Here is a 17343-nt window from a genome sequence, read left to right on the forward strand (position 1 = left end):
TCACATAGCTTCTATTACTTAGCATACTTTTTAAAGGAAGTTATTCCTTAGAAATAGTCACCAAATATACATCTTGTAACAATGTATAAGTGCTCTTATTTTCTCTGTTCATTTACACATCTCAAAAATGATATATACTCCTTAATACACAATTACTCCTATTAAAATATGAAATTCACTATCTGAAAGATTAATTTTATAATCATTTGTATAGCCATGAGTTATCTAAAATTTTTATTTGGCCGATATTCTCATTTTGCTGTATTTAAACACAGTGAAACTAATCTATTTTTATTTTCTTACCCAAGAATTGGGACTAATATGGTGGAATAACCTTGGTGCAGAGAAAGGAGGAGTGGAGAGAAAGAAAGGGGATCATAAATATGCCAGGTTCCAAGGCATAGACCGCAATGTCTGGAAATAAGACTGGGGCTGCTACACAAAGAGCAGCTTCACTACCCTCTCCATTTCCTTCTTGATTTCTACCCTAGTTTGATTATTTCCTCCCTTCTACTTACTTTGGGGCTTATTTGTTTTTTTTTCAGGTTTTGCTTACATGAGTTCTGTTGCCTGATACAAGCCTGAATTGCCACTAACTTCCTCTTCAGTATACTTCTGCTGTGTCCAACAGGTTCTGATAGTTTGTGCCTTCAGTCTCACTTGAATATTTTTATTTTTTCTTTGATTTACTCTTTGACTCAAAGGTTACTTAAAAGTATGTTGTTAAGATTCCAAATGAGAGTTTGGACTTATTTCCTGGACTTATTTTTACAGTTAATTTCTATCCTCATGGCATTGTATCTGAAAAGAAAATAGTGCATAGGGTTTCTATTATTGTGACTTTATGCACACTTGCCCTGTGCCCAGCATGTGTGAGAATACTCCAAGCGCACCAGAGAACACTGTCTTTGGGTTTTTCTGCTTGTTTTTTGTTTTTTGATGGAGGACTGCAGGGATCTATACATGTTGATTAACCATCCCAGTTCCTCCAATTCCTTACTTAAGGGTCTTGTTCTCTTGATGATTTTCTGTCTGGGTGATCTGTCAATGAGGAGAGTGGGGTGTTAAATTTTTTCCACTACTATCATATTGCTATCAATGTATTTTCTCAGGTTTATTAGCAGTTGCTTTATAGACTTTGCTTACCTTCATTAATGTGTATTTACTGGTAAGATTATAATCCTCCAGGGACTAGAGAGCTAGAACAGCAGATAAGGCACTTGCCTTATATCTGTGCAGTCAACCCTACTTTGATCCCTAGCACTGCATATGGCCTCCGCGGTCCCACCAGGATGATCCCTAAACACAGAGCCAGGAGTGAGTCTTGAGAACAACTGTGTGTGGCCCAAACCCTCCCCTGATATGTGTGTGTATATATGTATATATACATATATACACACATATACATGTATATATACATATGTACACATATACATATGTGTGTATATGTATATATACACGTGTGTATATGTATACACATATATACATGTGTATATGTATATGTGTGGGAAAATAGTATAATTCTCTTGATCTATTAGTTCCGTAACCAGTATGTAATGTCTGTCCCTATGTTTTATTACTTTCTTTAGTTTCAAAATTATTTTGTCTTATACAGACATGGTCATTCCTTCTTTACTAAGTCTAAAATTAGTTCATACGACTGTTTTCTACCCATTCACTCTAAGCCTGTTTTTATTGTGAGAGTGTGTGTGTCTCCTAAGCAGCAAAAAATTGCCTTTTTGTTTTCTGTCTTGATATCCTGCTACTCTGTCTTTTGGCAGAAGAGTTCACCCCCATTAAAATTTAGAGAAATTATGAATGAAATTTTCTGCCACTATATTAGGACGTTGGCTTCTTTTGCCATTTGGACTTAGGTTTCTATATGAGGTCATCCACTATCCCTAGCAGAGTTGATGGAGATGCAAAGAATGCCCTCAGACTATTCTTCTTCTAAGAATATTTTTATCATTCCCCCATATCTGAGGAATCGAACCTGGGTCAGCCCATGGTAGGCAAACGCCCTACCCACTGTGCTATCACTCCAGCCCCCATTTCCTCGGTTTTTTTCAAAGGCAACATTCTCAGTTGAAAATCCTCCTAAGAATGTGATTATTTTAAGCCATTTTCTTGTATTTTCTGTGAGAAGTTCAGTGGATTTTCTTATAGGAGTTCCTACATATGTAATTCATTTCCCTCTAGATATCTGTAGTTTTGTTATTAGATTTTTAACACTTTAATCATATTTTGGTACATGTCTGCTTTAACTTTGTTTAGACCAGTTTGAACTTCTTTTATTTGGATGTTGAATTCCTTCCCAAAACTAGATAAAGTATCAGATATTATTTCTTCAAATACTGTCTCTTTCTCTCTGCTCCCTCTGGAACCTCTATGATACAGACACTGTTCTCACATTTACAACTCTTTTTTTCCCATTTCCTGTTATTTTCTTATGTTTTCAGCTCCCGTACTTTCCAACTCATCAACTCTATATCTGTTTTCCTACTAACTTATAAGCCCCTGTCATATTCTTTAGCTCAGTATTTACACTTTTGTGTCTGTTGTTTGAAGCTTCTTAAGTTTCTCTGTCCTTATTATAAATTTTATTTTGTCTATGAATTACTATTCTTATTTCATCTGCATAACTGTTGTTTGAAATTGTCCTTTAGACAAGTTAACCAGTTCCGTTACATTTGCACTTTTCCCAAGGTGTTTATTTTGCTCTAGTATTTGCAGCAAACCCCTTTCTTATCATTTTATTTATTATTTATTCATTAAACTATTGTGTGTTGAGTTGAGCAGTTCTTAGCTTGCTGTGTGGCCTCAACAGATTTACAGGCTGCATGATATAACCCAGATTATTTAAGCAGGATACTGTGTTACCTGTTGCTTTACACATGGACACTCCCGCATCTGTTCAGATGACAGAGGCCTAGTTCCAACACAGACTGAAGCGGAGACACTGGAAAGCAGAAAGGCTGCCTTTGGCGTGGCAGGATTCAGGTCCCCAAGTGGCTGCCGGAGCCTCAGCTGAGGCGAGGTGAGTACAGACCCCACACCACTTTCTCCTCCACACATGTTCCACCCTGTGCTTCCCCAAGAACTTCAAGTCGCTACTTATCTCTCAGCTGGGCTCGAGCCCTGGCCTGTAGGTCCCACAGCTCAAATCCTTCATGGCAGTACAGAGAAGAGGAGAACAGACAAGGACTGCAGTTTTAGTAACACTCCGGTGGATTCTCAAAGTACAAAGGAGCCCTCAGTTTAAAGGGAAAAAGCTCCCTTACAAGCCACTTTCCACTTTATGCCTTGGTGCTTTAGGCTGTGCTAGGGGCACTGTGTAACAAGAGGCACACACCAGTGATGGCCTCAGTCATGGCAGAACAGGTGCTTGCACAGCAGAAGGCCATCGAGGTCAGTCACCAGCAAGCTCCATAGCCCATGGCTAAGCTTCAGCTTCCCATGCCCCAAAATCACGTTTGAACTTTTGGTCCCACCCTGGCAGCCTCTAGACACACCTGGCAGCCTTGGCACCCTCAGCAGTGGAGGTGTGGACTGTGCCTTGCTTTGCCCTACTCCAGAGCTGCTGTCTGCAGTCCCATCCATACCCTTGAGCATTGGCAGTGGGGCTCTGCTTTGCAGTTTCCCTGCTCTCCAGAGCAAACCTGTCCATGCCTGACCAAGTGCTCCCCTTACTTCTCAAACATTTAAATTAAAAAGTTCTAAAACTTTACTGGCACTATTTCCCAAAGATTATGCAAAGCACCAAGTAGTAGAATTAACTGGGCATATGCAGCTGAGAGGCTAAGTCAATTATGATTTGGTGCCTGTGCCAGTTTCCTAACATGATAGCATTCCTGTAGAGTGTTTCTTTGTTTACTCTTCCTTCCCATGCGCCAAGGCTTATGCAAAAGTGTCTTCAGGTTCCAGAGTATTAGCCCAATTATTTATATTAATCTGCACATTGATGCATCCGACAACAAAAGCCTCATATAGGAAATATTACTTTTTCTAAGCGAGCAATTCAGAAAGTTTATCAATGGCATTATCTGGTCATGCCAAATCTTACTCTTTCAAACTTAAAAAACAGCACTTACAACTACATTCCTATAAACCACTGTGTTGTGAGTTACCCATGAGGAATATTCCAATATAAAAAAGACTAACATCCTATTGTCTAAATCAATAAAAAGGAGGGGCTGTTTGGAGGGACTCTGGTACCCTAATGTGCTGAAGGATAACAGGTGAAGAGGAATAAGGAAAGTGAGAAAAGTGAGTACTAGTTCTGATCACTTCTGGGTCAGCCACTTGCAATACAAACAACCCTACTAGCTGTACTATCACTCTGCCTCTATAGTTTCTATAAGGACCAGATGTGCTTATTTTTGTCTTTTTTTTTAAACATTCTGTCATGTATTAAACATTTCAGAAGCATACTTTTACTTAGAGGTAACAGCATCGAAAGGACTACAGCGTACTGATCAGGCTGAATACTTTCCAAAGTCTGAAGACCACTTTTCTGGCTTCCGCATACATACAGATAAAAGTACCTTAAGCAAAGATTGCTTATGACTCTCCCGCTTTTTCTCTTCCTCCTTTTTGGCTACAACAGATGCCATACGCCTTTCTTCTTCCTAAAATAAATTTAGAAAAAAGGACATGTTATTAAGTATTTAGCCTTTGGGTGGGGGGAGTGCTGGACTGCACCCAGAAATGCTGGAAGTTACTCTCTGTTCTGTGCTTGGGGTCACTCAGGGATTGAACCAGGGTCAGCTACATACAAGGCACATGCCTTAATCCCTGTACTATCTCTCTGGCCCTATTTAATCTTCTATGTTAAGTATCCTCATTCTAGTTCTCTGGTTTACTTTGTAATACACATACTACTTGCAAATAGAAAATACTACTTTGAAATAGAGCCTCCAAAAAGTATATTCTTAGAGCCAGAGATTCAAATATTCAAGCTCATGACTTTGGGGCACAGGAAGCTGAAGGCTTAGCAATGGGCAACTGAGCATGCTGGGAACTGAGTTTCCTTAGATTATAACCTTGCACGAGGCCAACCCAGGTCCGTATCTGATCCCCAGCATCCCGTATTGTCCCCTGAACCTGCCAGGAGTGCAGTTAGGAGTAACCCCTGAGTACTGCCAGGTGTGGCCCCAAAACTAAAACTAACTAAATAAAAGCATGCTTTTCTTTCCTTCCTGATTCTATAAAAATGGTACATTTTAAAATTCTACAAATTCTGAGAGTAAGGTGAACTTAGTAAAGCAAGAAAAAAAATAAACAAAAAAAAACAAGAAAAAAAAGGGGAGGCAGATTTTATCATTTACTCCAAGCACCTGAATACCACATAGAAATACTTTTAAAATTTTCCATTTAACTAAAAAACTTTTGAAGAGAAAATGGATTAAAATGATATTTAGAACAATCTTCATTTGCTAAATGATGCAATGAGTGAAAAAAATTAAATCTCCGTACATATTAATCAGTAATTCTCCATTAACATCGTTACTACTACAGATTTTAAGTCAATTTGGCCAACATAGTTTCTTAAATTTTTTCTTAAATTCAAAACTCTGATAATGCTACAGTTCAGAAAAAATTTTAAATCATTCATAATCTTTATGCCCCAAATCAAAACATCATTTCTGTATCTCCATACAATGTTCACTATGAGCAAATATTATTTTATGATGCAACTATATATGCAATTTGGAACATTATTCCTTTTGAAGACCGCCAAATTTTGTAGACTAAACTATAATTAAGTAATTGAAAACTTTATTATCAAAAGCTTTGTAAGCATCCAAAATATGTGACAATTTTAAAATCAACTTCTTCATGAAAAATAAGCTTAAAAATAGCTTCAGAAATAGGAAACTTGAAAATATGACTTAGCATATATGGAGAACTTGAAATGACAAAAAAATCCCCCTAAAATTGAAAATTCAAGGGAGGGGGTATGAACAGCAGATTATACATAGCTGAGGAGATGCCTTCATAGTGTTGTATACTACCCGCCATGGCATCTAATCGATTTCACTTTATTCTTCTCTGGCTCTATCTTTTCCCTCTTCAGCCCCAAATAGCTGCATGAAAATATGGAACTACATGAGCTCCCTGCACACAGTGAATGACTCTTTCAATAAATTTTAAATAACAAATCATAAATATGTTTATCTATTTAACAATTTCATAAAGGTGCAATTACAAAATCACATGACAGTCTTGGACCTTTGATATGACTGTCAACATCCCTCAACAAATGTAGTACTAGAAGTCAACACTTAATTTGAAACATGTTGGCTCATCCAAGGAGCTCTTAACTAAATTATTTTGTGTTTTCACACATCCAGGCCACCAAGTGAGGCAACACTTCTGCTCCTTTGAAATTAGGTGTTTGACCAAGGACATATGCACAAAAGTTTACATGTTTACAACTGGGTAGAAGCTTTCAAAGACAATATATGATACAGCTATTCAGCTTTTCTCTCTCAACTCTGCTATCAAATCCACAAAACTCCAGCGTATGCACTTTGAATACCTGGGTGTTGAGGTGAAGATCCTTTGAATGAAATACCCAGATCATATGAAATAAAGAGTTTTCACAACATAATCTCCACTATCTGATCAATATATATGCTGTGTTTATATTAAGGAAAGTCAAATATGTCATAAAAATGTAGTGTAGGGGGTGAGCTATTATCAATGCTTCAGACAAAAATAAAAGACCTAACCCCATATTTAAGTTATTGTGAGAATCAAAGTGCTGGCTGGGGTGGGAGATCCATGATTTCTTCGGGAGGTCTCAGAGATCACCAGAGTGATTCCTGGCTGCAGCAGAGGGCTCTGTGGTGCCTGGGATCATACAGTGCTTCGTACATGCAAGGCATGTGCTCTAATACCTGAGCCACATCCCTCGCTCCAAGACCATTTTTTTGCACAAAGAGAATGTACAAAGAGAAACTATCACCAAGTTTAGATAAGTTTCCAACTTGTTTTAGATAAATTCCAATTTGTTTTAGATAAATTCCAATTTACTGATAAATAAATAAATGAATGCTCTGAGAAGTTTTGTCATTGTACAAGGTCACAGGGCTGGAGACAAAGCCAGGATCAGGATCAGGAGACACTTCTTGTGAGAATTTGCAGTATTTTTTCATAATAAGGCTCTATTTAAATGCATTTAACTGAGTTCAGAGAAATCAAAAGGTGAGTTAAAAAGTCAATCAAGGGCACGAGAAACAGACCCTCCACTCCTAAAGACTGTGATCCTGAGGTCTCCTAACCCATTTTGGCACCAGAGCGGCTTCTTGCAGCCATGCATTTTGACTGTGAACTGAACTACAACCTCGTGCAGCCTGGGGAGGGATTTTCCCTCCCTGCCCCGTTTTTCTGAGTAAAAATGGCGGCAGCGGCAGGAGCCACATGGTGAGAGCCACCCTCTAAGACCCCTCAACCTGGAGGTAGGACTTTCTTTAGTGATGTAGCCTGTAGGTGGTCCTGGGAGGGGTGGCGTTACCCGCACGCCTTCCGCCCAGAGATGATCCGGAGCCACGGCACGAGAAACAGACCCTCCGCTCCTAAAGACTGTGATCCTGAGGTCTCCTAACCCATTTTGGCACCAGAGTGGCTTCTTGCAGCCATGCATTTTGACTGTGAACTGAGCAAAAATATTAGAAACCCAAAACCTCAAAGTCTTAGCTCTCAGCAATGAAGAGAAATTATTAGATGATGCCTATTCAGCAGGTCTGATTGTTGGGGAAAATTTCCAAATAATAGTGAGTTCTGTATGGAAATATCGAATGTACTCAAAGTATATAGAGAATAAAGGGAATATCATTAGCTACTTACATGGGGGGTGGGGTGGGAGGGGGTGTATTGGGGTTCTCGGTGGTGGAACATGGGCACTGGTGAAGGGATGGGGGTTTAATCAGTATTTGACTGTGACTTAAACCTGAAAGCTTTGTAATTTTTTTTCACGGTGATTCAATAAAATATTTTTTATTAAAAAAGAAAGTCAATCAATAATAAACTGCCACATAATTTAATTGTTGAAAGGAATGTGGTTTTTTAAATATAAATTTTGATAATTTTTAAATACAAATTTAAAGTGTCTGTAGAGTATAAGAAATAGTCATTCTTAACATTTCAAGACTGAATTAAAGTAACAAGGAGAAATTAAGGAAATTCAGACTAGACTCTTAAAATAGAAGATTAAATTCTTTTGTTCAGTAAATACTGATTTGCTACTGAGTGAAACACATTTCAGAAGTTAAATAAAAAAGCCAAATACATTGGTGTTCAATTGTTCACTCATCTATGAAATGTGAACTAGAAACAGATTGGTTATTCAAGTAGCCAATTTCAAATAGTACTGGAAAGTGTATGGATCATGTCCTACACATGCTTACGAGATGATTTCATCATACATTCAGAAGAATTTGAGCTTCTATGAAAGGCAGCAGAATTTTAAAAGGAACACTAACCTAGGAAAACTTAACATATACCAAGTGAATTTAAATGTTGACTATTTTAGGGAATGCATTTACTGATGATTTTATTTCAGCCCCAATCAATACAGGACAAATAAACCCTAAGCAAAAGTAAACCTCTACTAGCAAAGATTAGCTACAAATCTTTTGGTGAAACGGAGAAAACTGGAAAATTTTGGCATCTTTATGATAGCAATTTCTGGGAAAAAAGTCACATCTCCTTTATGTAACAAAGAAAGGGACCAAGAGGGGCTGGAGTGATAGCACAGCGGGTAGGGCGTTTGCCTTGCACGCGGCCAACCCGGGTTCGAATCCCAGCATCCCATATGGTCCCCTGAGCACCGCCAGGGGTAATTCCTGAGTGCAGAGCCAGGAGTAACCCCTGTGCATCGCCAGGTGTGACCTAAAAAGCAAAAAAAAAAAAAAAAAAAAGAAAGGGACCAAGAAAATAAATTTTCCCTTACTTTAGTTTGTCATTAATACCCAATATATATTAAGAAATGGATTAATTTAGTGGGTATTTCTTGACCTACATTATCTTATGTTAGCAGATCATTAAAGCTCTAAAACAATGCCTATCTTATATAAGAAGAGATTCTGCTCCAAAATAAATAGTGATACAAAGAGAGGCAACAATTTATTAAGAGAACTTTTAAAAATAAATGACAATGTGGGTTTTAAAACCCATTATTGGGGCAGTTACGAAAAGTAGTTTTCCTTTACTACACCAAGTATTTAAGATTTTTAAATGACAATCTGTCTAGAGAAACAGTCCACATTTTTTCACTTAATCTTATTTTACAGAGAATATTTTAGAAAAACTGTCCATTTCAGAAACAGCACAGTGCCTGCATTTACAAAATATATTTTAGAAATAAAAGAGAGAAAATTGCCTCCCAGGATTATGTATACAATGGCCTTTGTTCTACCCTCTCAAAGTGTATTTTCTCCCAAACTCTCTCAGCTGTGACAGTATTTGAAGACTATTGTACTGCCATCCTTGTATTTTCTCCTATGTCAGTTAATCATGACAGAATCTCTACATACACAATTTGTCATCACCCCTTTAAAACTAGTAGCTCAGATATAGTTTGACAAAGAATAAAAGAAAATGGGTGCTGTACCCACTTTTCTAAATTCTCTATTTCTATAACCATTGTTCTAAATCATATAAACATCTAACAATCACCTTCTCATAAAATGAACATAGCACTTTCAATGCAAGTCTTTTTCATACATGATACTTTGTCTCATAGCCCATAACATTTGTGCTGAGAATTGTTTTTGTTTGTTGTTATGAAGTCAGGATTTCCAATTTCTCTATTTCTATCTTGTTAAATTCTGCTTAGTTTGCTAGATAGGAAGTCAGCAAAGTTTTTCTGTATTGGGGCAGATAGTAAATCTCTGAGCCTTAATGAGTCCCCAAAAATCTCAACTACATATTCTTTACTTTTATTTTTCCTACAATGTTTTCAAAATTTAAAAAATACACTGTGAGCTTGAGAGTTCTACAAAAATAGGCTGCAGAATAGATTTTAACCACAGGCTGTGTTTGCCATACTTCATTCTATATTATTGAACAAGTTTTTAGATTACATTTGATGAATGCAACATCTCTAACATCTCCAATTTTTATCATGTATTTTATCTTGCCCAAATAAAACAGTGTGATATATTTATTCATCAAAAATATTCAGTAGATTGGGTCCAAGGAAAGAGCCTCATGAAATGCCAATACAAATTTCTCTCTAGGCTGACATTAATCCAGTACACTTCATGTGCCACTGAGTCACGAATCTACTTACCTGTGTCACCATGCAATTACTCAAAGAACTATCCTGAGTCTCTGTCAAATGTTTTGCTTAAATACAAAACTGTAACTATGTACAGCACTACTCAGAGAGGGTATTTTTACAATACCTAAAATATAAAATCAATTTTGGTGGACCTGAATTGTTTTCAGTGATCGTAAATTAAAACTAGTAATCCTAGTGATCGGTTGCTTAAATACTCAGAATCCATCTCTTAAAATAGTTTAGTTATCTTTCATAATCAGCATTAAGCTTGTTACATAAACTGTACACATATATCTTTTGGTGATTAGCAGACAAATGAGCTGGTATCACCTTTCAGCTACTCCATTATTCTACACTGGTCCTCAGATATAACTTTTAATGGACCAGCAATTTATGTGCTACTGGGACTGCCCCACTAGGCCAAATTCATGTTACTATTTGCTTTTGCAAATAGTTTTATTGAAACTGGGTCATGATCACTTTTTCACAGATTTTCCTTTCCTGTTTTCATACAATGAGAGAGCAGATTAGTTTTAAATGAATAGAGACTGTACAGCCCCCAAAGCCTAAATTATTATACTACAGCCCTTTACAAAATGCAAAGTAGCCTTTGTAGTATGGGTATCCTTATTCAAATTTATTTACTCACCAATCCTATGTTTCAATATTATTTTATGGTTGCATGTTAGGCATGTGCCCTAACTGCTGGACTATCTCCAGACTCAGCTGTATTCACTCTTTTTTTATTCCTTTTTGAGATGCTCAGGGGTTACTCCTGGCTCATGCACTCAAGAATTACTCCTGGCGGTGATGGGGGACCATATGAGATGCTTCAAATCAAACCCGGGTCGGCCAGGTGCAAGGCAAACGCCCTTCTTGCTGTGCTATCGCTCCAGCCCCTGTATTCACTCTTGATGACTAAAAGCCATGTTTCTTAACAAAGATAATGAAAACATAAAACAGGAACTGACACCAGAAACTCATATTATCCCTGCCACCATATTAGGTCCTGTCTTTCCTCTGGATCAGAACTCCAGAAGTTCTTAGCCTATAACCAATCAACCTGAGTCTTAGCTCATCACTACACTACTCATCTCCACCTACCCTCTGGGCTGCTACCCATAAAGACAGTCTTGTAAACAGGTAAATACAATGTAACTCTCTTAAGCTCTACAAGAACATTCTATTATATCCAAGATGAAATGAAACTTTTCATTACCTCATAAAATGTTCTTCATGGCCTTGCCCTTACCTGCCAGGCATGATTTTCCCTCCCATTCTCACCCCCATTCACTCAACAGTCAGCCATGTTCAACTGCTATGTGCTGCCATAGTCCCTAGGCGCCCTTCTGCTCTGTGTGCACCCTCTTTCCCTGGGACCCTCCATGAATACACCTCTCTTTGTCATTCTTCACATCTCATGTCCAGTGTTTCAGCCTCTATAAGTCTTCCTGTGTCTCCAATAGAGGCAGGAGAACTGATGAGCTTTGTGTGTGTGTGTGTGTGTGTGTGTGTGTGTGTGTGTGTGTGTGTGTGTGTGTCCCCATATTGCATACCTATGGACCTAGCATATCTACTACCTAACTTGTCATTGTTCATTACAATCTAGCTTGATATCTACCTGTGAACTAGATTCTCAGTAATTTAAGGGCACAAATTATGATGTTAATCTTATCTCTCAAGCCTGAGGTGTCTAAGAGTGTCTAAGACACCTAAGTGTCAACATGTCTAAGAGTGCTTCAAGAATTTTTTAATATCACCTCTCTAGGTCAAAAGATTGTCACAGCTCTGTTCTCTAAGTTATTATTTTGGGGAGAGATATGTTATTTTTGGTTGGTTCACACCCAGTCGTACTTGAGGGCCTCCAGGGCTACAGCTGGAGGTGCTGGGGGACCAAGTGGCATCAGGGATCAAACTGGGGTAAGCACCTGGGAGGCAGGTGCCTTAATGTATGTAAGATCGATCCTTCCCTGTTTACTAAGGGATTTAGGAAACAACTTTATATGCATTCATAGTCTGAGTAGCCATTTGAAAATTAATGCTTTGTAATTTGAAAAAAATATCCTTTAAATAAGTCTTAAATAATCATGAATACTTACTAATAGAGGCAGAGAGTCTCTTGCCCGCATGCCTGGCTGTCTTCCCTGGGGCCTCCTTGGAGGGGATGGGCTCCAGTTTCCCTCCTCATCCCGAGCAGAGCTTCCAGCGGCCAAAGACTTCCGGAGCCTAGCCACAGCCATACTCAAGGCCCCTCTCCACATGTTTGGATGAGCCTCACGCATGAACGAACCGTCAGAGGAACCCAGGTGTGCGGGACCCGGGGCTGAGACCTCCAAGGCTGCTCGGGTCAGGACTGGGCCTCCTCCACCCAGATTTCCCATTTCCCAGTAGCTAGGTGGTCACACCCAGGTACTGCCCCTGGCGCCGTGTAATCCTGTCAACGGCCAGCGTCCAGAGACTTAAAAGCAAGCTCCTGGATATCTTATAGCGTACTTCTCCCTCTGGGAGAACCTGGCAAACTACTGGGAGTTTCCTGCCCACATGGGAGAGCCTGGCAAGGTCTCCATGGTGTATTAATATCAAAACCAGTAACAAGCTGGGTCTCATTCCCCTGACCCTGAAAGAGCCTCCAGTACGGCATCGTTGGGAAGGACGAGTAGAGAGAGAGGCTTCTAAAATCTCAGGGCTTGGACGAATGGAGATGTTACTGAGACCACTCGAGAAATTTGACGATCAATGGGATGATGATGATCATGATGATCATGATGACTTACTAATAGAATAGTGTGTATACTGTAGAGCATTAAACAAATTATAAAATATGGGTATTAGGTTGGGCACTGCATACTTATTTCCTGTTCTGAACATATTTTGGCATGGTATTTGTTTATACATCATAACACTAGAAAGTTATGGTAACATAGCAATATATTGTTAGCTAATGTTGATCCATCTTAAGCTAGTAGTTTTCTCAATGTCTCACAGATAACAAACATCAATGTACTCCCCTTGGAAGTTAAAAACAAGCCAATATCCTTTGAGTTAACTTCAGTACCTCTAGCACAGTTTAGGACCCATAGTTTCAGTTCATGTACTTGATTATTTGTGAAATATATGCCGGCTAAAAGGTTATTATGATAAATTACATAAAAATTTAATCAAGGTGGAGTCAGACGGAGATCACAGAGGGCATGTAGCTGACCAGGTTTGATTCCTGGCACCCAGTATGGTTCCCTGACCCATATCAGGAGCGATTCCTGAGCCCGAGCCAGGAGTAAACCCTGAGTACCTCTCCCAAAACAAAACAAATTTAATCAAGGTATCTTTATTTTTTAATTTTTTTGGGGGGGTTGGGTGCCACACCTGTCAGTGCTTGAGCACTACTCCCTACTTTATGCTCACGGAAGCACGTAGAGGACTAAATCACTCAAGGCCTGGACCAGATGCTCTGCATGCACAGCAGGGCTCAGCCCGCTGAGTTATCTCTCTAACCCTAACATATTTTTAAAGAGAAAAAATGCATAGAATAGATGTCAGAAATGTTTTAGATAGACAGATAGATGGTGAGTATTTTAGAATACAAATCATACAATTTCATTAGCAACCACTTCTCAATTCTGTCATTGCCAACAAAACAGCATATAAGTACTGTAGCACTGTCTGTCCCATTGTTCGTTGATTTGCTTGAACAGGCACCAGTAAGGTCTCCATTGTGAAACTTGTTGTTACTATTTTTGGCATATCTAATACACCATGGGTAGCTTGCCAGGCTCTGCCGTGCGGGCAGGATACTCTAGGTAGCTTGCCAGACTCTCTGAGAGGGACAGAGGAGTCGAACCTGGGTTGGCCACATGCAAGGCAAACACCCTACTCACTGTGCTACCACTCCAGTCCATATGAGTACATATATGTTATATAATATGTATATATATATATATATGCACATGTGAATGGATATGACTGAAATCCAAAAACAATTTTACCCCCCAAAAAAGGAGGCTATCTTGTGAGTGACCCATTATAAAATTCTTTTGAAAATTAAGATTGCTTCCATCTCAAGTTACAAAAGATATTTAAGAGGTGTGAGATTAAATACCAAGTCTAGGGGCTGGAGTGATAGCACAGCGGGTAGGGCGTTTGCCTTGCACGCGACCGACCCGGGTTCGATTCCCAGCATCCCATATGGTCCCCTGAGCACCGCCAGGGGTAATTCCTGAGTGCAGAGCCAGGAGTAACCCCTGTGCAGAGCCAGGTGTGACCCAAAAAGCAAAAAAAAAAAAAAAAAAAAAAAAAAACCAAGTCTATACTCATATGAATAGATGTATTTAGAAGGAATGGGGTTACAAAAGAACAGAACAACTTTGTGTGGAGAAATCTGGCAGATACCATTTCAAAGTGAACATCATCAATAAAGTGATAAATATAAATTACATATCACTCTATAGAATGCAATAAAATCAATTCAAAGAGAAATAAAAATCACTTCTCTGATATTTATACCAAAAATATAAGTTAAAATTAATCCTTAGGAACCATAAAAAAACTAAATTTAGGGTCATTCTATAAGATCTCCAATCTTCATAAATGTTGGTGTTATCAAGGAACGACTGAGGAAAAATGTTCCTAAAAAATGGCCATGACAGAGATGTGATGACAAAAGTCATCCACATGTATGATTCCAAGCCAGATCATTCTGCTATAAAGAATGTTATTAATTAGTGGTATGAGAATTAGATGCAAATGAAATTTCAATGTTTATTTCCTATTTTCTGTTGTTGTATCAGTAGAAAAGAATGTCTTTAATTGTAGGAACTCATACTGCAGTGCTGAAAGTTGTTGGGGAATAAAGTTTGCCACCTTCATTCAAATAAATGAAGAGAAAATACTTTCCTGTACTAAACTTACTAAATATTCTTTTTACTTTAAGATTGTATCCTTTTTTATTTTTTATTTATTTATTTTTTTTTGCTTTTTGGGTCACACCCGGCGATGCACAGGGGTTACTCCTGGCTTTGCACTCAGGAATTACTCCTGGAGGTGCTCAGGGCACCATATGGGATGCCGGGGATCGAACCTGGGTCGGCCGAGTGCAAGGCAAACGCCCTACCCGCTGTGCTATCGCTCCGGCCCCTGTATCCATTTTTAAAAAGTGAATCTCTAAAATTACATGGTAGGAGAACAGCTGCTAGGACCACTGATTTGTATTTAGCAAAACTGGCCCGATTTCTATCCTAGGTGATCTTCCCTCACTTCCTTTCTAGGGAAGCTCAGCTCCTGCAGTGCACAAGGACAATAATCATATACAATTTTATCCTGTTATTTAAGCCTTGGAAGCAGGTTAAGTTTTACTAAATCAGCAGTCCTTATTGACATTTCTAGTACCGCATGAGACAGAGAAAAAAAGGAACATGTGGGGGGCCAGAGAGACAGTACAGAGGGTGGGGCACGTGCCTGGCATGCCTGACCCAGGTTCAGTCCCCGGCATCTCATGTGGTCCCATGTTCACCACCAGAAGTAACTCCTCAGTGCAGACCCAGAAGTAATCTGAGCACCACCAGATATGCTCCTCTGCCCACACCCACCAAAGAAAAGGAAACGCAAAAAAGTTGCATTTGTGTTGGGCTAAAAAGATGGAAAATAGTTTCTGCCTTGAAGATTACAAATGGGTTGAGTAGACAAAACTAACATAAATTCACTGTGAAAAATAAAATGTTAAGTACTAACTTATATGCACGAGTTCACTTCAGTTCTACCTCCCACATCTCAGGTCACTAGGAAGAGCATAGAAAAGTATAAAAGAAGCTAAAGATACGAAAATAAGGATAGAGGGGGCTGGAGAGACAGCACAGTAGGTAGGGCATTTGCCTTGCACACTGCCGACCCGGGTTCGATTCCCAGCATCCCATATGGTCCCCTGAGCACCGCCAGGGGTAATTCCTGAGTGCAGAGCCAGGAGTGACCCCTGTGCATTGCCAGGTGTGACCCAAAAAAGCCAAAAAAAAAAGAAAGAAAATAAGGATAGAAGTATGAAACAGTGCTCAGAGCACAAAAGAAACTCCAAAGTTGAAGAATCCTATCTCCATGCTGGAACGAAAAGACAGAGCCCCAGAACCCCCAAGTGCTCAGGAGTCACAACACTGTTGGCTCTTTGCGAGACACTCCGGTCTCCATAATATTGCTCAGGCAGAAATGCAAACTGTCCAATACTTTGCAATAGACAAGTGGCAAGTAATAAATCTAGTGGGTCACTCAAAGTGAAATAGCAGAGTCTAAACATGAGAAAATAAGTGGACGCTCAGATATTTTTTTAGATCCAAGATGACCAAATTGAGATTACTAATAGGCATTTTATGAGAAATTAAAATAACCAAATAAATTTGAGATGCACTAAGACAATGAGGCGAATTCCTTTGTCATATTAGTTCTCTAATGGTCTGTGAAATATTCACCTAAAATGGGTTATCATAGAGTCTAAGTTTCAATAAAAGGTAAAGACTGTAGGCCCGAAGGACAGGCGATGGAGGGCTACACACAGGACTCGAATGTTTGCAGATGAGCTGCCTCCCCGGGCCAGAAGGCAGGGAGCCCCTTACAGCATAATTCTATAGGAATCAAGTAGGGGGGGATACAAAAGTGGGCTGAACATCATCATAACAACAAAGAGAGGTAAAGGCCACTCCTTCAAAGATTAGCTCAAGGACAAAAATCTCATCTGGAGAGATTACTCCAGATTATTAGGAGATCTGAGGATGGATTCCAAGGGCTGATTCCATCCAGGGTGTGTTGCTTTCTTCTTATCTCAGCTAGTAATCCATTTAAGCAGTTATAGTACATGTACTTCTTATAATATTTCTACAATGTCATTTTGTATGAGCACAGTAAGAGATATATCAAGCTTAGTTTGGCTCTTCCTGAGGACGTCTCTCTCTATATATTCCAGACCACAGTCCTCGGGCCAGGTTAGTCTTTTCTAACCCAGCAGGGTCCTTATTCAGTTACCTCCTTTGGATCATGACAGAATTTGTCCATGACCATGCTCTGAACTTGTAGTTAAG

General features: G+C 39.1%; 1 protein-coding gene across 7 annotated transcripts in view; it reads right to left on the reverse strand.

The window, feature by feature from the left end:
* Window positions 1-17343, reverse strand: part of LRRC49 (leucine rich repeat containing 49) — a 135198-nt gene that overhangs the window by 27485 nt on the left and 90370 nt on the right. For all 7 annotated transcript variants that reach the window (XM_004611716.2, XM_004611717.2, XM_055131493.1 and 4 more), the window contains one exon: window positions 4545-4628. In XM_004611716.2, coding sequence (XP_004611773.1) covers window positions 4545-4628 — 84 coding nt within the window. The remainder of the gene's footprint in view (window positions 1-4544; window positions 4629-17343) is intronic.

Source organism: Sorex araneus, chromosome 3 (genome assembly GCF_027595985.1).
Source record: "Sorex araneus isolate mSorAra2 chromosome 3, mSorAra2.pri, whole genome shotgun sequence".
Lineage (NCBI taxonomy): Eukaryota > Metazoa > Chordata > Mammalia > Eulipotyphla > Soricidae > Sorex > Sorex araneus.